At 33.7% G+C, this 24196-nt stretch overlaps 2 protein-coding genes across 2 annotated transcripts; one reads left to right on the forward strand and one right to left on the reverse strand.

Annotated features, from left to right (window-relative positions):
• LOC123658626 lies at positions 1–4395 on the reverse strand. The gene is made up of 2 exons (XM_045593992.1): positions 3787–4395; positions 1–456 (listed from the first exon to the last, which is right to left on the reverse strand). Exons 1-2 carry the CDS (start codon positions 4393–4395, stop codon positions 1–3), a joined length of 1065 nt encoding a protein of 354 aa, XP_045449948.1.
• Positions 4396–4854: 459 nt separating this feature from the next.
• LOC123658628 (esterase E4-like) lies at positions 4855–22842 on the forward strand. Its single transcript, XM_045593993.1, has 6 exons — positions 4855–5701; positions 5858–6008; positions 6550–6712; positions 19202–19372; positions 20393–21693; positions 22194–22842. Exons 1-6 carry the CDS (start codon positions 4870–4872, stop codon positions 22363–22365), a joined length of 2790 nt encoding a protein of 929 aa, XP_045449949.1. The 5' UTR covers positions 4855–4869; the 3' UTR covers positions 22366–22842.
• Positions 22843–24196: the final 1354 nt, after the last annotated feature.

Below are 24196 nucleotides of genomic sequence, written 5' to 3' on the forward strand. Positions count from 1 at the left end.
TTAGAGTCGTTCTATAGTTTTATTAATATCAACGCTTTGTGTCGGGTTTTCCAGGGGGTGCTGGTTCTCCAACTTGGACAATCTCTCTTCTATGACTTCCAGCCTGTTCTGAAGTTCAGTATTCGTAGATGAAATTACGGACATTATGTCTTTGCGCAAAGAGTTAATCTCTGACCGAAGAAGCTTAATTTCTTCCGAAAGGGATGATGGTTCTGCCAGCCGAGGGACATCTCCAGACGTTTCGCCGTTATCAGCATAAGTAGGCTTGCGTTTACAAGTCTTACAATACCATTTCGGGCCGACCTTTGAATTCGCACTTACATTCACGCATTGTTTATGATGTACTGTATTGCATTTACTACACTTAACGCCATCTGACGATGCAACGAATTTACCGCAGCTAGAACACTTATCGGTCATGATTATGTTGTTGTCAGAATCTACTTCTAGATGGCGCTAAGGAATCAAATTAGAAAACAATATTTTGAAACTTAACAATGATGAATGCTATTATTATTCTTATTCAATTTCTAGAAATACTTTACCACCCCAGAGTTCTTAACGTTACTCCACCCTACGAGTCCTCAAAACGTGAACGACTTAAATCCTTTGTTCACTTTACACTTAATATTGAGGGTATATCAGCAAAACAGGTAATCGTCAGCTGTTTCCTTAATTGAGCAATATCACACTATTCACTGCACATATCACTCCAATAACATTTATGCATATAGTTTTAGTGTTATTTTTGAATCAAATACTATTTTAATGATTAAAGAATCGATATATAATTTTTACAAAGTTAATTAACATAAGTACGACTGTTAGCTGTCACTCCAAAACGGTGTGTCTGTTTGCGAGAAAACAATTATTATAATAATGGACGTGTGCTATTTTGTGTCCCTCTTATCAAATGTTGTTCAAGTGAAAGTAACTGAAGGTATCATAGAAGGTGTGGTTGTAAACAATGAATACGGCTGTCCATACTTCAGCTTTAAGGGCATTCCCTATGCTGAACCACCGGTTGGGGATCTAAGATTCAAGGTATATTTATAAACTATTTCATATCTTTAATTCTTTTAATGTACATATAGTTATTATTTTATATTTTTTTTTTCAATTGATTATAAATTGTATAATTAACTTAAAGTTTACTTTAAATTACCGAGTTTTTGTTCGTATAACAAAAACTAAGCTCTCAATTAGCAGATACATGAGTCGAATTGAATTCTATTGAAAATTTAACAACGCTATCCGGTTTGGAGTAGGATTGCGTGTATGTGCCTAAACGATGGCGGGCAGAGGTTCGATTTCCGCTTGTGCTGGATTGTATTTGTACGAATGTGTGCCTCTGGCCTGGATGTCTGTACTTAAAGGCCACCGATCGTTCCTCAGAGAGCATGTTAAACTGTCGGTTTCAATTTTTATTATAGACACCTTATAACGAATCGTAAACTCTTAGCAGGATAAATGTCCATCAACTCGCAATTGTGCAACGTGTTGGATAAGCTTCAGCCGTTGTCCTACATGTAGAAAGAGGCCTAGCAGTTGGATATTACAGGCAATCAATCAATCAGTATTAGAAAAAAAAAAGTGTTTAAGACTAAGAAACTATTAACACTTTCACTTATACGAGATATACCGCTACCCTGGTATGGTGTCTGTATCAACATAATATTCACATTATAATGAAACAACTTTTTCGGATTTTACCGCGGTTCATTAAGTTGTTGTTAAGTAATAAGCACTTAAGCTGTCCCAGTTGTTATCATGTACACCTGATAGCGATCGTTACCCATAGTAGGGAATATTTTCGCCAACCCGCATTGGAGCAGCGTGGTGGATTAAGCTCTGATTCTTCTCCTACATGGGGAAAGAGGCCTATGCCCATCATCATCTTCCTGCTCTTATCCCACTTATGTAGGGTCGGCACAACATGTTTTCCTCTTCCATTCCTCTCTATTATTCGTCACTTCAGTGCTTACTCCTTTCTTTCTCATATCCTCACTCACATAATCCATCCATCGCTTTTTCGGTCTGCCGATCGCTCTTCGTCCTTCGACATTCATCCCTAACATTCTTTTACCGACATAGCGGTCATCCCTCCTCATTACATGCCCATACCACGCTAACCTATTGCTCCTCATTTTCTCTGTCACGGGTGCTACTTTCAAACTTCCCCTTATATACTCATTTCTAATCCGATCTTTCCTCGTTACTCCACACATCCATCTTAGCATTCTCATCTCGGCTGCGTGCACTCTTCTTTCATCCGTCACTTTTGTTGCCCAACATTCCGATCCATACATTACGACAGGTCTTATGATCGTTTTATAGATTTTCCCCTTAAGTTTAAGGGGCATTCGTGGATCACAAGCTGTTCCAGAGACCTGTCGCCATTTCATCCATCCCGCATTTATTCTATTTTTCACGTCACGGTCTATGTTGCCGTCATTTTGTATTAATGACCCAAGGTAGCGGAAGTCGGAGCAGACTGGTAGGGATACACCATCCAAGGCAATATGGGAAAAACCGGAGGAACCGCTGAAATCGCAGAACAAGTGCTCGGTTTTAGACCTACTTATCCTCAATCCCGCGCCCTCCAGTCTTTCCTGCCATTTTCCCAGTCTGCTCTGTACCTCAAGGACATTATCTCCGACAAGAACAACGTCGTCAGCAAACAGTATACACCAGGGTGCTTCCTCCTGTATGTCTGATGTTAGAACATCCATTACCAGGAGGAATAGATACGGGCTTAAAGCCGACCCCTGGTGCAAACCTACAGCCACACTGAACTTGTCAGTTACCCCGGCTTCGGACCGGACGTGGGTGCTAGCTCTATCATACATCGCCTGAACAGTCGTACATACTTCTCTGGCACTCCTTTCCCTTTCATAGCCCACCACAGAACCTTACGGGGGACTCTATCGTATGCCTTTTCCAGATCTACGAACACCATATGTAGGTCTTTTTGTGCGAGTCTATATTTTTCGCAGAGTTGGCGGAGTGCAAATATGGCGTCCGTAGTTCCCCGGCCCGGCATAAATCCAAATTGGTTCTGTGTGACCTCACATTCTTCTCTCATTCGTCGCGCTATCACTTTCTCCCATATCTTCATACTATGTGACATGAGCTTTATTCCCCGATAGCTGCTGCAGTCCTGTATGTCACCTTTATTTTTAAAAATGGGCACCAGTGAACTGTAGCACCATTCCTCGGGTATGACCTCTTCTTGCAGCAACTTATTGAAAAATAAAGTCAGCCACTTCCATCCATCCGCCTTCAAAAACTTCCATACTTCCGCTGGTATACCATCTGGCCCAACTGCTTTTCCATTCTTCATACTCTGCACTGCCATCTTCACTTCCTCTATACTTACCTCTTTCACCATTCCTTCATTACTTCGTACATTCTCTAACACTCCGCTCCATTCATTTTCTTCATTCATCAAGTTATTAAAGTATCTCTTCCAGCGTTCTTTTATGTCCTCATCGTCCGTCAAAATCTTCCCCGCTTCGTCTTTTATACATTTCATATGGTTTACATCTCTTGCATTCATCTCTCTCTCTCTTGATATTCTAAAAAGATTTTTTGACCTTGTGGGTTCTCCAAAAAATGATACAATTTATCTTGAGCCTTGGCCCTTGCGATAGCGACTGCTTTCTTAGCCTTCTTTTTAATGTTTTGGTAATCTGATCTTTTTATTTTCTTTTCTCTGTCATTTCCATCTTCCACTCTTTTCCATTCTTTGAAAGCATTTTTCATTTCTTTCAAAATCGTCTGTACTTCCTCATTCCACCACCATGTATCCTTCTCTATCTTCCTTTTCCCTTTCGTTTCCCCTAAGACATCCCTTGCCACACTTCGCACCCACATTGCCATCTCACTCCAGCACTCGTTTACTCCCATCCCCACCATATCTCCCATCTCTATCATTTTACCAACCACTCTTTCCCGGAATTCTGCAGCCACCTCCCTATCATCCAATCTGTACCATTTCGTTCTAACTGGGGGCTTCGGGCTCTTATTTAAACTCTGAACTTTCAGAGTTAAGTCTAGGAGCAGTAGCCTATGCTGGGAGACGAGACTCTCACTCGGTATTACCTTGCAGTCCTTGGCCGATTTTAGCCTGTTTCTTCTTAAAAGAATGTAGTCAATTTGGGTAGAGTGTAGACCACTACGGTATGTGATAAGGTGTTGTTCCCGTTTTTGATAGAATGTGTTGGCTATTGCTAAGTCAAAGGCCAAGGCTGCTTCAAGTAGAGCTTCACCGTCTCGGTTCCTAACTCCGTAACCTCTGCCCCCATGCACCCTCTCATACCCGTCATTCATCCTTCCCACATGTCCATTAAAGTCCCCCCCAATGTATATTTCCTCACACTCTGGTACTTTCATTATTACCGCATCAAAATCCTCCCAAAATCTTTCCCTAGAAAGAGGCCTATGCCCAGTAGTGGGATATTACAGGCTGAAGCGTATTAAGTTGTCCTCCCGTGACTGCTGTAAATTATCCGAAACTTCGGGGATCTAAAAAACTTAATAAACCGCGATAAAATCCGAAAAAATTGCCTCATTATAATTAGTGAAATTCGCGTAAACATTAGAAAACAGTATAATATACTAAGTCCCGTATAACTAAAAGTGTCAATAGTAGTTTCGACGTTATTTCGTGATATATGATATACTTTTCCATAGGCACCTCAACCCAAACAACAATGGGAGGGAATTCGAAAAACCACAGAATATGGATCGCACTGTTGTAATTTTAAGCTGATCACGACGGAAGATCCCACACCTAGTGGGAGCGAAGATTGCTTATATCTTAATGTGTACAGTCCTAATATTAATCCGAAACAACCACTTCCCGTTATGGTATATATTCATGGAGGAGGCTTTTTCAGCGGTAGTGGTTCAGAGTATGAACCTAAATATTTGATCAGGAAAGACGTTATCCTTGTCACTTTCAATTATAGATTAGAAGTACTAGGTTTCATTTCTTTGGATACAGAAGATATTCCCGGTAACGCTGGTATGAAAGATCAGGTGGCAGCGTTGAAATGGATCAAGAAGAACATTAAAAGCTTCGGTGGTGACCCTGAAAATATCACTATTTTTGGTGATAGCGTTGGAGGTGTCAGCGTTTCATTTCATTTGGTCTCACCCATGAGCAAAGGTCTGTTTAAAAGAGCTATCACTCAAAGTGGAAGTATAACTTCAAAATGGGCAGAGACATTTGGAGCGCGTGAGAGAGCTTTAATACTAGCCAGAGAACTGGGTTGTAATTCGACAGGAGATGTAGAAATTTACGAATGCTTAAAAGCGCAACCCGTTGAAAACCTTGTTATGAAAAAGGTACCTGTGTCATTTGCGCAATTCACAAAAGATGCGCCTTTTATTTACTTTGGTATCGTACAAGAGAAATACTTTAGTAATAATGAAAGGTTCTTTTATGGACATCCATTTGACGTCCTCCGAAATGGTATTCACGAAGGAATTGAAGTCTTGAACGGTTATAATCAGGATGAAGGTATACTGTATTTCCTTATGGGTACTGATCCAGACAAAGTATTCTATCAGGCTAACCATTTTTTAGAATTCTTTGTCCCCGAACCATATGGTGTCTACACCCCATTGGCACAGCAAATGGGAATAGGTAGAAAGTTCAAGAAATTTTATATGAAAAATCAAATTGCTTCAAAAGGTACTTTAGATGATTTATTGAAATACCTCAATATGGAGTTATTTGTATATGGAACGATAAGTCAACAGAAGATCATTGCCAAAAAAAGGACAAATAAAATTTATTTATACAAATTTACGTGTAAATCTGATCTTAATTTATTGATACACCTTACAGGCTTAGAAGAACTTTTTAACTATAGACCCGTAATAGCTCACACTGATGAGCTTGGTTATATGTTTCCTTTAAAAGATGTTAACATGAATTCGACTGAATTTAAAATGATCGATCAAGTAACAACGCTATGGACAAACTTCGCGAAATGGGGGTAAACAATTTGGTATTAATTTGGAATCTCAATAATGTTTCCTTGCAAACGAAAAAAAACCGACTTCAAATACATCGACCAGTAATAAATAGTAGTAATACAACGTGGGTAGACGAAAAAATAATCAAGTAAGAACGCATTATTATTTATCAATAGTTGAAAAAATTTAAATGCGAACACTTGATATGCACTACTTTTCAACTGAAAAAAAAAATCATCGAAATCGGTCCTCCCAATAAAAAAATTTGTGAAAATTCTGAGTTTTTTTAACATACATAAAAATAAAAAAGATACAGTCATTAAGGACCCCTCCCTTTTTTAAGTCGGGTAAAATATCGAAATAAATAAAACTACATTCTTTACGCAATAATTCTTTTCGACAAATGTCATCCAATACGATTATTAGTAATATTATTCTTATCTGTTGTATTGTATAATAGTTGATATTAGATAACAACATGTGCAACGAGATAAACATTGAGACTAATATGGTATCAATATCAATTTCACAAAAGGTTCGTTAATGACTTTAAATTTTCAGAGACCCAACACCTGATGACAGTTTGGGTGTCAAGTGGCTTCCGTACACTATAGAAAATCAAGATTACTTGGATATTGGGGAGATTCTAGTGCCTGCCACATATCCAGAAAAAGAAGAGGTGGAATTTTGGGAGAGTAGCTTCAGAGAAGATTTACCAAAATATGCACCTTGATATGAAGAAGTAATTACAAATCTTGTTTCTGTGTCTGTGTGTGTGTGTGTGTGTGTGTGTATTACATTAAGACTTATTATTAGGAAATACTTTTTTTTATATTTTAAAATAAATCTATTAGTTATATTTTGTGTTGTTAATAGATAATATCTAAGAAGAAAACTTTATAATAAATAATAACCAAAAATGCTAATTTAAAATATTATGTACTAACCCGGACAAACTTCATTCTGTCAATAGTTAATATTAAAAATTAAACGCACGCAATTTTTGTTTTTAATTTTTCATTTATTTATTTATTTTAGTATTAAAGCCTTCCGTGGGCCTTAAGGACCATACAAAAAAATCATCACATCACTGCAGCCTTTCGCAGTCCACTACTGGACATAGGCCTCCACAAGTCCACGCCGAAAATGGCGTGAGCTCATGTATTTTGCTCATAGTCACACGGGCTGGCTTTGTCGCACCGAAGACGCTGCTGCCCGTCTTCGGCCTGTGTATTTCAAAGCCAGCAGTTGGATGGTTATCCGGCCATCGCTTTTTAAATTCCAAGGTAGTAGTGGAACTGTGTTATCCCTTAGTCGCCTCTTACGACACCCACGGGAAGAGAGGGGGGAGATTTTTACAAATAATTGTGTTTGCTTGCAAACGAAAAAAAAACCGACTTCAATTACATCGACAAGTAATACAACGTAGATCGACGAAAAAATAGTCAAGCGACTACGCGTTATCAAAGATTACTCAAAAAGTAGTTATCAGATCTCGATCAAATTTATATGTGACCATATGATAAACATCAGCTTTCGATTAAATTAAAAATTATCAAAATCGGTATACCCAGTAAAAAGTTATTACGGACTTTCGAGAGTTTCCCTCGATTTCTCTGGGATCCCATCATCAGATCCTGGTTTCCTTATCACGGTACCAAACAAGAGATATCCCCTTTCCAACAAAAAAAGAATTATCAAAATCGGTACATCCAGTAGAAAGTTATGCGGTATAATACAACGTAGGTCGACGAAAAAAGCGTCAAGTAAAAACGCATTATTAGATATAACTCGAAAACTAGTTGTTAGATCTCAAATAAATTTAAATGGGACCAATTGGCACACACCACCTTTCGATTAAAACAAAATTTGTCGAAATCGGTCTACCCGGTCAAAAGTTCTGATGTAACATACATTAAAAAAAAAATACAGTCGAATTGAGAACCTCCTCCTTTTTTGGCAGTCGGTTAAAAAATAAATAATCCGAATCGATCGAGTCATTCTCGAGTTATGCGCTTAGCAACACGCTTTTTATTGATATAGATTTAGTTATGGTATACCCATTTATGATATAAGATCACAAAAGACATGGAAATTTTCTAGAAATAAATTTAAAGTTTGTATTAAAAATTTGTATAATTATGTAAATTGTATTACACGGCGCACGATTACATAGATGATAAAGATAAGTGGACATAGTGACGCTGTATTTCATAGAATTATTAATTGTAAAATCGGGGCAAAAACAAATAAATGTAAAACTCGATAAGTAGTGGAAAATTAAATTATTTTTATTTACTTCAACTCTTCATTCATTTTGCTGTCTGCACTACTACAATAATAGTAGAGTGTAGAGTATATAATTTAGTTGTCATAAAACATTGTGAAAACTCTGCACTCTAGCCTGTACCATCCCCCTGTGAGCATAGGCTTTTTTCTCTACATAAATATTTTTTTCTTTACGTAAGTAATCCTAATGTATTGATCTCCTAGGCACTGTAGCAAAATCCACAAAGATAAGACAACTTGACCGGACAAAAATATTCACAGAAACAGGTACAAATATCAGTGGTAATCAAACACACATACACATATGAGTATATATCGCACCACTAGATGAAAACTCCAGGAACTCAAAAAACCTATTTTTTCAGAAATGACGAAAAACTGATTTCGGAATATTTACTTGAGATATCGAGAAAATAGTAATACATACACAATAGTCATATGCTCTAAAGTCTGTTTAATGACGTATTTTTAATGCTATACCCACAAAAATTTTAAAAAGACAATTTTTTTAGTTATTTGAGTTTTCTTTAGGTAATAAGAAACTTTCTTGTATCATATTTAGAATTACCTCTCTTTATCTGAAATAGAAATGCGTTACATTACTTTGCATCTTAAAAATATACGACCTACTGGTAGTGTTAAAACCTCACTAAGTTGAAAATTGGCTTTATAAAATAGGTAAAACATGATTAAGAATTGAAATAAAACTATTTTGTAATCAAATTAAAATGGTTGCATATTCTACTTAACAACAAGAAAAAAATAAAAATAAAAAATTACTATTTTAGTGACTTATATCCATTTAGATAGTACTTGCTAGATAAGTATTATATTATTTATTACTCTTATAATCACAGTTGCTATTAGAAGTTTTTTCTACGGAATAAGAATATAATCGAACGGCAAAAAATCTAGGTCTTCATTTTAGCCGCGACTTGTCTTGGTCCAAACATATCAGTGAAATCTCTAAAAAAGTACATTATTCATTTCACTCACTAAAAAATCTCCAATACTTTCTTCCTATTAAAACTAAAACTATTCTTGTTCAATCACTGTTACTTCCTCTCCTTGACTATGCTGATGCTTGTTATCTAGATGCTACTGAAGAACAACTCAATAAACTAGAGAGACTACAGAACTCATGCATTCGTTTTATTTTTGGACTTCGTAAGTTTGACCACGTCTCTAAGTTTCGAAGTGAGCTCAAATGGCTTCCCATTAGGCTTCGCAGGAATACTCATATTCTTTGTCTCCTTTATAACATTTTATTTAATCTCTTGTCACCTAATTACCTTCGCGAGCGTTTTGAATTTTTACATCCTCCTGGTTCCTCGTGCCGATCCAACGTACAACTACTGTTGCGTATTCCTTCACACTCTTCTGGTTTCTATACTAATTCCTATACCGTCCACGCAGCTAGGCTGTGGAATTCATTGCCGTCATCAATTCGCACTTGCACGTCTATATATACGTTTAAGAAAAAATTAAAAGAGCATTATCTTTCCTTATCATAATTTTAACTATGTGGGTATAATATATTTATATTTGAATATTATTATTTTGTGTGTCAGCTATATATATATTTTTTTTGTATGAGTATATATGTATATGGACTGTGTGAGTATATGTTTGCGCGTGTGCATGTCCATATGTGTCTGTATGTGTGTGTATGTGTGTATATATATGTATGTGTGTGTGTGCGCGCGTATATGTGTATATATAAATCAATTATTTAATATTTTCTTTTGTACATCTGTCTACCTACTTTAATTTCTGTCTGTAATCGTTCCTTTTTGGGTGTGCTGGAAGAAATCTCTCACAGGGATAAGCACACCCATTATACGTGAGTCTCCATGACAAAATATTGTGTATAATCTTGTACGTATAAAAAATTGTTAAATAAATAAATAGATAAATAAATAATTTTTGTTATTTAATGAACAACGATATACTCCTTAGTATTAATATAACTTAAATAATCATATTAAATTAGTATTCTGTACAATAGCTTTAAAACTCAACCTTTATCTTTAATTTATATAATTCAGTCTTTGTCTTTTACTCTATATAATTCTAAGCCAGTCTCTTTTTTTAAGCTATCACTTAAATAATTAACAATAATACCCATAGTTTCAAATCACAGTTCAAATCATTTGTCAATAATAAGTACTTTCTTACTACTAATAGAAATACGTTTGTTAATGGCACTTACAATTAGTTTTGAAACTAGACAATCATTTAAAAATACCAGTTCAGTTAAGTACAAAATATAAAAAAATATTTTACATAACATTTTTGTAAAAAATATCGAATCTTATAAGGATAGTGCGATTAAATATGAAGAATCATCATTACAGCCTATACAGTCCACTGCGGGACATAGGCTTTCACAAGTTAACGCCAAAAATAACGTGAACTCATGTGCTTTGCCCATAGTCACCACGCTGGGCAGGCGGGTTGGTGACCGCAGGGCTGGCTTTGTCGCACCGAAGACGCTGCTGCCCGTCTTCGGCCTGTGTATTTCAAAGCCAGCAGTTGGATGGTTATCCCGCCACCGGTCGGCTTTTTAAGTTCCAAGGTGGTAGCTGTGGCACTGTGTTATCCCTTAGTCGCCTCTTACGACACCCACGGGAAGAGAGGGGGTGGCTATATTCTTGAGTACCGTAGCCACACAGTACGAATAGAATTGATATGAAGAATAGAATTGATGAATTGAACAACACTCTCTTTAACTGCAGGGCTAACGTAGGGTGGTTTTTATGATTCCCTCTTTTTTCTCCCTGTATGAAACCAGTTTCCGTCTTATTAACTATGCTGTTTTAATTGCTTGATATCCCAAGTCAAGAGTTACCTTAAAGAAGTTCTTAACGTAACGTGCGAACGCGCGAGTTATTTTCTTCAAAACAGTAGGCCGTATTTAGAGCCTGGTAGTTATTTGTGCTTGTGTATCGATATTTGGGCTTTTATGAGAATTTCACACAGTGTACTCTCCTGTGTCTAGGTACTTTCAACGTCAAAACGTTTAAGGTCACTAAATCCCTAGAATGTATCAATAAGCTTTTGACGAATAGTTGTGTTGAGTTTTGTACTGCATTTAAAACTGCATTTTTCTCCGCAAGGTGCTCGCATTTTGCGAGCCTGTCTGTGTCTGTGTGATGTCTTTATTTAGTTTACCAGAATTTAGCTTACCAAAATTCTTACTAGAATTTTTAAGAGCTTTGGCTACGTTAGCTTTCCATGTTTCTGGTTTCCGCAGTTTTATCTTACCCTTCACTATTTCTCGTGCGAAATGTTTTTCAGAATTATTATTAACAGTATTATTATTGCTGCTTGAGCTGATGATTGAACTGCTGCTGGAGCTGCTGTTTGAGCTGCTTGATGACCACGAACTGGTAGACGACGATGACAGAGAGTGAGGTCGAGGTAATGGGAAAGTAGTAGTAGACTTACGCAAAGGGGAGAAATTTATTTTTCGTTTCGGTAAAAATGATTTTTGTAGTTTGGGTCTGCGTCCGAGTCGTCAAAATCGCTTCCTTCGCCGCTGTGGACGGGTGATACTGTAGTATATTTTCGTTTAGAAACTCGTCGTCGTTCATCACTATTAGTTGACTGCTCATCGAGAAACTGCGGCGATGAAAATGACTTTAACTCTTCAGCAGGTATTTCAGGCTACCCTACACTTTCAAACATCTCCAACCAAAGGATTGAGTTGCTGGCTGATCAGGAAACTGTTTTTCTGCATTGACGAGATCCAACATAACTTGCTTTTCCCGGCTTTTCATTTTCCTATACTAAATAATGACCTTATCATTTAAAAAATCAAGTAAACTCAAGCAAGTCAAAAATCCTAATTATCAATCCTTAATGAGTTACGAAAATTAAAAGCGAATAAAAAATCTACTTTAAATTTGAGATTATAAAATACTATTTCATGAACAAGTTATTATTTTATTAAGCGGGCGGAAAAAACAAATTTAAAGATTCATTCAAGTAAACTATTGTAAGTCGGAATTCATATTTTCTGTCACGTAAACTAGATTAACTCGAAATATATTTAAACAAAACGTGACACAATATTAACAAAATCCCCGCAAATCAAAATATACAGTTTTTTTTATCAATCAAATTTCAGCAAAACTCAATCAACTCGAAATATAATATGAAACTTACCTTATTAACTTCACATAAACTCCAGCAACTCAAAATATGCCACTATACAAATGTTTTTCTCTCAAGATAGAGAGGAGACAACTAAAAATGGCGGAGTATGATTCGCGCCATCCAGGGTAAGGTCATTCAGCTAAAGTAATGTTTCGCGCCATATTTCGACAACGGTCGAAGCTATCGTTACGGGAGTTTTAAGTCCGCGTAGGTATTCATGCCGGAATTTCGAAAACGCCACTAACTCAATATTAGTATTTTTTGAGTTAGTGACGTTTTCATCTAGGGGTGCGATATATATATATATATATATATATATATATATATATATATATATATATATATATATATAATGTTTTATTTTATAATTATTCTTGTATATTTTGAACAGTAAAACAATAATTGTGTTGCTCTGAAAAGAGGAGTTTTTTATTTTAACATATAAACTAATTTTACAAAATATTATTTACTATTAAATTATTTACAAACTAACCTGAAAAGAGAAACAACATTTAAAGCTATTGCTTCACCAGTTCTTAATAATAACTATTATTTAAATATTTACAATTACAATATAATTCTTACAATCGTTTAGTATGAAAAAAACAGCTCCATAGCAACCAATTCGCAGATCAAATGTCCATCAAAGAACAATTACAAATTATATTAATAACTACTTAAATGAAGTGTCACGCACTTTGTTTACATCTCCCCCCCCCCCTTTTTTTTTCTAAATTACAAAGTTTTAGTGTCATACTTTACTACTGGAATTAGTTTTGTAATATGGAAGAGGTTTGATTCTGCCTTTTTGTGACCCGTGTCTACTTTATAAATTGAATTGGATATTTTGTCTACAATTTCATAAGGTCCTATTCTCAATTCATCAAGTTTTTTCCGGTTTAATTGGTTTCCGTTTTCAACGTATACATAATCTCCTACTTTTAGTTCGTGATGTTTTCTGTTTTTATCAAATCTTTTTTTATTATAATTGTGTGATTTTATACTATTTTCTAAGGCAATTTTTCGGTCTTGCAAAAGACAATTATGTGTTGTATTTTTATTCAGTTCATCTGGTAGAACGTCAAATTTTTTTCCCTCCAATAAATATTTTGGAGAGAACCTTGTTACACCATGTTCAGTTTCGTTATATTTTTCTGTGCATTCGTGAGCAATAGTTGTCCAAGCAATTTTGCCCTTCTTTTCATTAATCTTGCAACGAATTTTATTAACCAACGTTTGGTTTAACCTTTCATTTAATCCGTTTGAAAATGGTGCATTTACTGCAGTGAAAACTATAGGTATATTTTCTTTTTCTAAAAATCCGATAAAATCATGTCAATTTTATAATCTTTTGTTACTTTTTGGACCAGTTTTATAAAATCATTCGCACTTTGAGTTTTGGATGTCAAAATATAGGCGTAACGAGTGAAGTGATCTACTAGAAGATGTAAATATTTTTTGGTTGAACGAGTACCACCAAATCCCCCTATAGTATCTATAGACACTATTTCAAACGGATAAGTAGCGGGACCTAAGTGAGACATTAATCCAAACTTGTATTTTCCTCTAGATTTATTTTTTATACAGACATCACAATTTTCGCAAACTTTTTTTTATATTGTCCAATAAATTTTTGGCGTGATAAAATGGTTTAATCTTGTTTTCCATTTGTTGTCTGCCTATGTGACAGTAGTAGTGATGTACATGTTTTATAATATTTTTACTAAATTCCTCAGTTAATACAATCTTTTCATTTTTTCCTATCTTTTTATAATATATATTATTTTTTAAAATAAGTTTATTTATATTTTGTTTTATTTTATCATTTTTATCTTGATCATTTCGTATGTCTTCTAATTTTACAAAATTTACTATTTTTAAACTACTATCTTTATTTTCATACGATTCTAACACTGGGTTTCTGCTTAGAGTATCTGCCTCTATATTATATTTGCCTGGAGAATATATTATTTTAAAATCGAACTGCGACAAATAATATGTTAAATCTCCTAGTTCTTCGTCCGTTCTGGCTTTAATATTCATTTTTTCTAAAGGTTTGTGATCTGAATAAACCGTGAATGTTTTTCCCATAAGCCAGTGCTGCCAGTATTTTACTGCCTCTTTTATTGCCAAGCACTCAAGATATATTGCTTTTTTCTTTTTTTGGGAGTCATTTAATTTCTTTGAAAAGAATGCACAAGGTTTTTCATCACCGTTGGGTTGAATTTGTTTTAAAATCGCACCTACACCTTGTATGCTAGCATCTGTATATATATGTATTGGCAAATCTGGATCAAAGATGGCTAGAATAGGTTTTGAGCAAAGTAATCTTTTTATAGTATCAAAAGATTCTTGGCATTTATCTGACCAAACAAATTTTTCTCCTTTTCTTAATAAATTATGTAAAGGGTCCAGTATAATTGAAACATTTGGCACATATTTTCCATAGAAATTAATCTTTCCTAAAAATTGTCGTACGTTTTTTTGTGTTTTTGGAGTTGGAAATTCTTTTATGGCAATCAAATTATCTTTTAATGGAGTGACAGTATTGTTTTTTATTATGTGTCCTAGATATTTTACAGAGTCCTGTGCAAAATTACATTTCGTGAATTTTAATTTAAAACCTTCTTTTAAAATTGCTTCCAATAACAAAGATATGTGCTCAATGTGTTTTTCGAACGTTTCAGAAAATACTAAAATATCATCAATGTAATTAACAGTAAAATTTGACAGATTATATTTTCTTATAATGCTACTTAATATTCTTTGAAAAATAGCGGGAGCAGTTTTTAAACCAAAAGGTAAGCAAGTCCATTGGAAGTGTGCCTCTTGAGTAACAAATGCAGTTTTATGTCTATCTTCAATTTTAAGAGGTATTGACCAGAACGCTGAGTTTATATCGAATGTTGAAAAAAATTTACATTTCCTTGTTTTAACCATTAGATCCTCGATTAGCGGAAATGGTTGCGATTGGGGAACTATAATTTTATTTAATTCGCGAAAATCTATACAAAGCCTCGATCTCCTTCCTTCTTCTTTTTTAAATGCTAGTGTTACCGGAGCGGCAAAAGGGCTATATGACTCCTCAATTAAATTATGTTTTAGCAGTTTTGATATTTGATGTTCAATTTCTTTCATATCCTCAACAGAACATCTATACGGTCTTTTACTACAGTATTTATCTATTAACAAATCAATATGGGCTTCATAGCCTTTTACAGTACCTATATCATATTTGTCTTTAGCAAATACTGAATTATATTTGTGTATCAATTTATCAATTTCATATTTTTTTTTATTGTCTAAATTATTTAATGAAATATCAAAATTATCGACTATTATATTTTCATTAAAGTTTATTTTATACTCATTATTTATAGTTTCTTTTTCATATTTTTTTGTAATATTTACACCTTTTTTTCATAAGATTTACCTTCTTTATTCTCTATAGCACTACCTGAACTGCCAGGAATTTCTTTAGTGCTATTTGTTTGCTTTTCTTTATCTTTTATGTAGTCTTTATTATTATTGCTGATAGCATTTTGAGTTATACATAAATTCTCATTTTGAGTTAAATGATATTGTTGTATACAGTCTAACCCAACAAGAAAATCATAGTCGAAGTTGTTTTCATCTATAACAAAAACATTAACATGTTTTTCAATTTCAAAAATTTTAATTTTTAGATTTACCATTCCTATTGATTTTTTTACGCCATTAATAGTTTTTAAACCTGCATTTTTATCGTAAGTATTTATTTTTTTCAAAGATAATAATCTTGAATTAATTAAAGACACATTAGATCCTGAATCATATATTCCTAATGTTTCTACAGTGTCATTAATTAGTAATTTAATTTTTATTAATGGCGGCACTATTAGTTTTTTTGATCGATTTCATTTAATTCTACCTCTAATTCAGAATTGTTAACACTCCTTATTTGAGCTTGTTTTGGATTATCGTTATTTTTATTTTTGAACCAACATAGGGATTCAGGATGGTAACGTATACCTTTATTCTCTTTTTCACAAATTTTACATGGGCTAACCAAGGGCTTCACATTTTTCTCTATAGTTTTATTTTTCGAAGTTTCTATTTTTTTATGAAATACTTTTTTTTGTACCATATGCTCTAAACTTCTTAAGTTATTAAATAAGTCTTCAGTTTCCTTTAAACTATTCCTATCAATCATATCTGCAATAAAGTTCGGTAATCCGGTGGCAATCAGATCAATTATAGTGAGTTTATTTATGGACTTATTTATTTCTAATAGTAGTCTCTCTTTCTTTAATGCATACTCCAGTAATGAGCCTTCTCTGTATTTAAATACCATTGCATACCTGATCGGCGACCAACCTTTATCCGCATATGTTTCACAAAATTTCTTTTTCCACATTGCCCATTCTGAATTTATTGTATGCTTTATAAGCATGGAACTATACCAGTCTAAACAAGAATCTTCTAAAAATAACCTAATAATTTCAATTTTTTTGATATCTTCTTCTATTCCTATACGGGTACATTCCGATTCAAAGGTAGTCACCCACTGCGACACATTGGTAATCTTGCTACTAAATTTTTCTATTACAAATTTTTCTACCACTTTCCCCATATTAAAGGGTTTTACTGAATCTTTCTTCATTTCAGCGAAGTTTTCTATGATTTTTGCTAGAGATTCTTCTGAAAACCCTGTTGTAGTTTGTGGTATTGTTTGTTCCTCCAGTATGTATCCCATAAATTGTTTATTTCCATCTTCATCACAATAAGCCGCTTTCATCTCCGGATTCATGGATATCCATACCTGTCGTTTCTCATGCCGTTTTTGTAATGTGGACTTTACTTTCTGAAATATTTGGGTATGTACTATTCCATCATGTAATTTTACAGGTTGTAACTTATCTGGGATCGCAAAAGTCCGGCCATCTAAATCCGTGATTCTAGTTACACAAATAATATTTGTTTTCGTATCTTCACTGGCTTTGACTATGAATTCGAATTTTAATTTTTCCATCTTTTCTGGTAACAAGCTGTAGAAATGTTGTTTTATAATGTTTTATTTTATAATTATTCTTGTATATTTTGAACAGTAAAACAATAATTGTGTTGCTCTGAAAAGAGGAGTTTTTTATTTTAACATATAAACTAATTTTACAAAATATTATTTACTATTAAATTATTTACAAACTAACCTGAAAAGAGAAACAACATTTAAAGCTATTGCTTCACCAGTTCTTAATAATAACTATTATTTAAATATTTACAATTACAATATAATTCTTACAATCGTTTAGTATGAAAAAAACAGCTCCATAGCAACCAATTCGCAGATCAAATGTCCATCAAAGAACAATTACAAATTATATTAATAACTACTTAAATGAAGTGTCACGCACTTTGTTTACATATATATATATATATATATATATATATTTATATTTATTATCTGTACTTATTCCAGAAATTTTATTTATACAAAATATTATACATATTTACAATTCACAACTTAAGAACTAAATATTTACAGATAGTTTTGGTAAAAATCATGTCCGTGTGGAATTGTGCCATGAATGTTTAATCGCTATGCCGATTCTCTGGGCAAAAAATGCACCAGCCCTCTTGTCACCAGTGGAGGCAATAAGGCGAGGTGTTATTTCATTTAAAAATTTTTTAGCACTGCTACTCCAAGGTCCAAGTGTTTCGACTGCAAACGGCACAAAGATGTAATTTGGAATTAGTGACGAATATTTGTGCCGTTTAGTAGTTTCAGCTTTTTCCGCTGCGGCTCCCGCTTTTAAGGCTGTTTCCCTGACATGAGACGGAGCAAGTGTGTGTGACGCAGGCTGCGTCCCACAAAAGCGCCCGTCCCCTTTCCCAGGGAACCAACGTCAATCCATCAGGTCTCTTGCCATCATTGCGACTATATATATCTATATATTTATATATATATATATACACACACACATATTACATTTATCCTATACTTTTTTCAATATTTTGAATTTTTGCACTACTCAAGATAGAAGTTTATTGTTTGAACGTTAAAATATGTTTCTCCTTACTTTTTTATTACATTTTTCTTTTATTCAATAGTAAGTCAAGTATATTGTTATCTAAACTAATATTTATTTATTTATTTATTCAAGGCTCATCAACGCAAGGTACACAGCAAACTATCTAGCGTAAGTACATTTTGTTAAAATGTTCGTGTACCCGCAATTACAGATGGGCAAGGCATTTACAATACTGACGCTCGGCTAATTAATCAAATAGTAATACATATTTTTACAATTAGTTACATTTTAATATATTTGTACAGTAATATTAGCAAATTTTTCAAAACGTCGCGTTTGTTAATTTATATTAATAAAATAAAATTATTCTAGATTAAAAATAATTTACAGTTTGGCTAACTTAATAATTTAACAGGACGCAATAATATCTCGCAGATTCCATCAATTAATGTCTGATTAATACTGTAATCAACATTGATAAAAGTAATTATATCAAAAATACATCGGATATATATACTTCGAGTATGGAATAGTTTTGGGTAATTTGATTTTGTTGACTTATTATGTCAACACTACATAATTATTAGGAATAATTTACTAAGGTGAGATTTGCATTTTTTACCTATTTTTGGAGTTTACTCCTTAATAATCGAATTAAATATCGCGTAAAGTCTAAAGCCGTAACGGTGTTTTCTAATAACGCCATCGAATCAAATAGATGACGTTATTTGATTTTCAACCAACTCTTACAGAAAATGGACGTTTGTTATTACTTGACTCTTCTACTGTCAAGACTTGTTCAAGTAGAAGTCAGTGAAGGTATAATAGAAGGGCAAGTTGTAGACAATGAATATGGATGTCCCTACTACAGCTTTAAAGGCATCCCTTACGCAGAGCCACCGGTCGGCGATTTGAGATTCAAGGTATTTTTTTTTTTGTATCTTTGCTTTAAAATAATTAATTATAATAAAATTATAAAAATAATTTATAAATTAACAATTCAAAAATGGTTATAAAACTTCATTTCAATTTATATTTGTTAAAACTTGGTTATTCTAAAATAAGAATGAATCACCGAAATGTACGAGTATGTACGCGCACAACATACGAACGTTTCGTCAAATAGTAAAAAAAAACATAGCTGTACAAAGTTCGCCGGGTTAGGTACTTTATAATAATAATGTTTAAGCTTTAACAAAATGGCGCCATAACTTTTGTAAATATGATTCACGATTCAGCCTGTAACATCCCACTGCTGGACATAGGACTTTTTCTACGTGTAGGAGATAGATTTGAGCTTCCACCACGCTGCTCTACTGCGGGTGGGCAGATATATTTTCTAGTATGAATAACGATCGCTATCAGGTATTTATATGATGACAAATGGGACTACACCCGAGCGGTTGCGGTTGTGAATGATTGATTTAACTTTATTTTAAGTGGCTATAAAATTATATATTAACGCTATATTTCTCGAACGGTTTCACACGCATGTTATTGTCATTTTTCAATACAATTTTTAAATTATTCTATAAACATAATTTGAAGATTTCATACTTCTATAACGTCTATATACTAATATACGTCCGCGCAGTTGCCGTAAAAAGGGGTACAAAGTTTTTGCTTCACATATTAATAGATACATATAGATTATTACCATCGTCATTTTTTCTATGGGGTTTTAGATTTTTAGTTACGTAATATTTTCATAACTAAAAAATACTACTCTCGAGCAGTGTTGTGTTCCTACACCCACCCTCCTGTACCCACGCTACAGATACTGAGGATATTGGATAGTAGGGTCCTCAATTCACTTGCCATACTTCTGGTAATGCAGGCTTCATAGACTAAAGTATTCGCTTATCATCAGATGGACTGTACGCTTCTTTACCACCTTTGTAGAATATAATAATAATAATAATAATATTTATTGAAAATTTTAGGCCCCTCAACCCAAACAACCATGGGAAGGTGTACGCAGTGCTATTGAACATGGACCACAATGCTTTAGCGCTCAAGCCCCCCCATCTGCAAGGAGTGAAGATTGTTTATACCTAAATGTTTACAGTCCCAATATTGCACCACCGGAACCATTACCAGTAATGGTTTATGTGCACGGAGGCGGTTTCGTGAGTGGAAGTGGTAATGAAGGAAGATCTGGACCCAAATTTCTGGTCAGAAAAAACGTTATCCTCGTTACCTTGAATTACAGATTGGATGCACTAGGTTTTCTTTCCCTGGATACGGAAGATATCCCCGGTAACGCTGGAGTCAAAGACCAGGTCGCTGCGATGAGATGGGTAAAGAAGAACATAGCTAAGTTTGGTGGTGACCCCGATAACATAACCTTGTTTGGTGAGAGTGCTGCAGGTGCAATGGTTTCCTTCCACTTAGTGTCACCCATGACCAAAGGTTTATTCAACAGAGCCATAACCCAAAGTGGCACTATGACATCGTGGTTTCCGAAAACGTTTTTAGCGAAGGACAGAGCTTTATTACTTGCCAAAGAATTGGGATGTACTTCAGAAGACGAACAAGAAATTGCTAAATGCCTCAGAGAGCAGCCGGCTGAAAACCTTGTTAAAAGACAAATACCTATATCATATTGGCAGTCTGCAAAGGAAGCGCAAAATGTATTCTACGGTATCGTTTCAGAAACACAGTTTGCAGATAATGAAAGATTTTTTTACGGAGATCCGTTTGAGGTCCTCCGAGAGGGCATCCATGAAGGACTTACCGTAATAAGCGGTTACACACCCGATGATGGAATACTATGGCTTGCAGGAGATGTTAAATACGAAAAAGTATTTGAGCAAGCTAATCATTTCTTAGAATTTTTCGTACCTGAACCGTACACTGTCAATCTTCCATTGGTAACCCAAATGGATATAGGGGAAAAATTTAGAAATTTTTATTTGCAGAACAGACTAGCTTCAAGGGAGACTATGAATGACTTTATAAAGTTCCTTGGCATGGAGTTATTTATATATGGATCGATTAGTCAACAAAGAATCATTGCTAAGACAAGCAATAATACAGTTTACCAATATAAATTCACGTGTGAATCTGAATTAAATATGTTTGCCATAGCTATAGGGATAAGACATCTCTTTGATAGACCTGTAGTAGGTCACAGTGATGAGCTTAGTTACATTTTTTCGAACTTTAGGGTCAATATGAACTCTACTACGTTTAAAATGATTGACCAAATTACAACGTTGTGGACCAATTTCGCGAAATACGGGTAAATTATTTCATTTACTTATATTACACAAGTATACAAATACTTTACACAAAACGCGACCTTAAATAAATACAACCAATTGACCTTTAGATGTATAAGAAACAATGCTGATAAAACATTTAATAATAAAATAAATAAAACATGTGTAAAGATTAAAAAAGACAATAATAATAATAAATATTGAATAAAGTGAATAACGATAAATTTATAAAAATACCAACAAAATATGGCAATAAAAGCTTACGTTTACATAGGTAAATGCAAATGAGTTTTTAATTGGTTCTGTATTTACCACTGCCTTAAATGAAGTAAAATTATAATTAGGCATTTACTTTTTAATTGTTATTGCAAAAACAAAATTATATTATACCAATATGATTGCGACATCTAAATAACTGTTCTTTTAAGAAGAACATCCTCTAGAATCAAAATAGAAATATAGTTTCCAAAACCATGTCTTAACATTGCTATGGGACTTAGTTTTTTACTTTAATTTTCAGGGATCCGACACCCGATGACAGTTTGGGTGTTAAATGGCTTCCGTACACTTTGGAAAATGAAGATTATTTGAATATCGGTGAGAATTTAGTTTCTGAGAAACAGCCGGAGAAAGAAGAAATAGAATTTTGGGAAAGCAACTTCAGAGAATATTTACCACACTATGCACCATAGAATAAAAAGTTTTCAACAGGCAGGACAACAGTTTAAGATTGTAATAAATTGATTTGTTTTGAAATAAATTATTTATAATATACATTATTATAATATGTTTTAGCGTCGTCGGTTTTTGATGAAACCTTGAAAAATGAGTGAGTTCATATATATTTTGATTACTTTTCGGTTTAGTTTTAATTTTATATTTTTTTTAGTAGTCGTTTCAAAAATGTTATTGTAACTTATTTTCCCAGTATATATATATCCCAGTATTTTTTTTACTATCGCTTAATATAAAAGATATACCTAACGGTATTTTAAGAAACGTCTTTTCTTTTAAGTGTAGTCCAAAGTTTGAACTGATAGTTCTATAAGAGCCAATCCTATTCCTTCTCTGTTTGGCAGATACCCAGTTCCTTTATGACCTTGTACTCCACTCCACTACAAATTTACATTGTCCTTAGATATTTCAAAATAAATTTTAAACGAAAAGAACTAATCTTTTAATTTACGTTAGTTGTGGAAAAAAAATTGACGTTTATAAATAAAATGTAAATAAAATGTAAATCGTGGTTTTCGGAAATCATATTTAGATACGAATTACATATTGATAAAATATGAATAATATTTTCCGATTTTATTGACATAATAATATATATGAACTGGTTATTTAAAAAAAAATTATGAGTGCAATTAGAAAAAAAAGGAAAAAATAATCGATCTGGAGACATGTCGATCCCGACCGGCCCATTTCCTATCTGAGCTATTACAACTTCATTGACAATTGCGAAATTTACCTTCGTATTCTAACGTATTGTTGTCATTTTTTCATTGCCTAAAAACAGGGATAAAACGACATTTTCTAAAAATTAATCCTAGCTATATCGATTTATCGCCGTTTCCGAAATTCAGATTATATAGGATGATTATGTTGATTAATATTAATTAAATTCAATAACACAATCGTACTTAAATTTGTCGTGATGATTGTTGAACATATTAATATTACGCGCCGAATAATGAACCAAGGGATAAAAATTCGAATGTTGTACGATTGTTTTATATAAAATTTTAAGTCAACCTATTTATTTATTTATATGATCACTAACATACTTTACACTGTTGCTACATAAAATATAATAATCAACAGTAATATAGTTATATTATTATTTATACTAAGTGCCAGCACAATTACAGGTGACGACAACTTCATTAAGATTAAGTATATGTAGGAAGTAGGTCACACTGGTTTATTATTTATTTAGGATCACCAGAAATCGTTAACACTAATTACACAATAAAGTAAACTTAATCTTAATAAATGTTACTTTATAATAAACTTTCTATGCAAGAGACGTCGATGTTTTGTTACATTAAGTAGTTTGGACAACCTCTGTACCGATGAGTTGGCACCCAGAGTTGTTTTGCGAAAGGGCAGAAACAGCGGAGTAATAGGAGTTCGAGGATAAGTTCTCGGCATACAGAATTGAACCTCTCAAGCAATTGTGGACAATTTATGGTATTTTGTACAATTTCGAAAAGAAAAGAACAATCAAGCAAAATTCTGCGGTTTTCCAATGAGATCATTTAAAAAAAATGTATTTTATAGGACAGCGTTAATCACAATGTAAGGTGACACAAAATAGTTATTAGTTAACAACTATTGATCGTAATATAATATTAACAATTAATTCGTTTGCACAAATTAACTACCCAAAGCGTCAAAGTTAGGCCACTAGCATAATACAACAAGTGCACCGTGCCAAGCAAGAGCCTAGACCAGCCTGGCGCAAAATCGAGGTAAATAAATGATTCTATGAAGCGGAAGCGACTTTTTAACCCGTCTAAG

The sequence above is a fragment of the Melitaea cinxia genome, chromosome 12 (genome assembly GCF_905220565.1).
Source record: "Melitaea cinxia chromosome 12, ilMelCinx1.1, whole genome shotgun sequence".
Lineage (NCBI taxonomy): Eukaryota > Metazoa > Arthropoda > Insecta > Lepidoptera > Nymphalidae > Melitaea > Melitaea cinxia.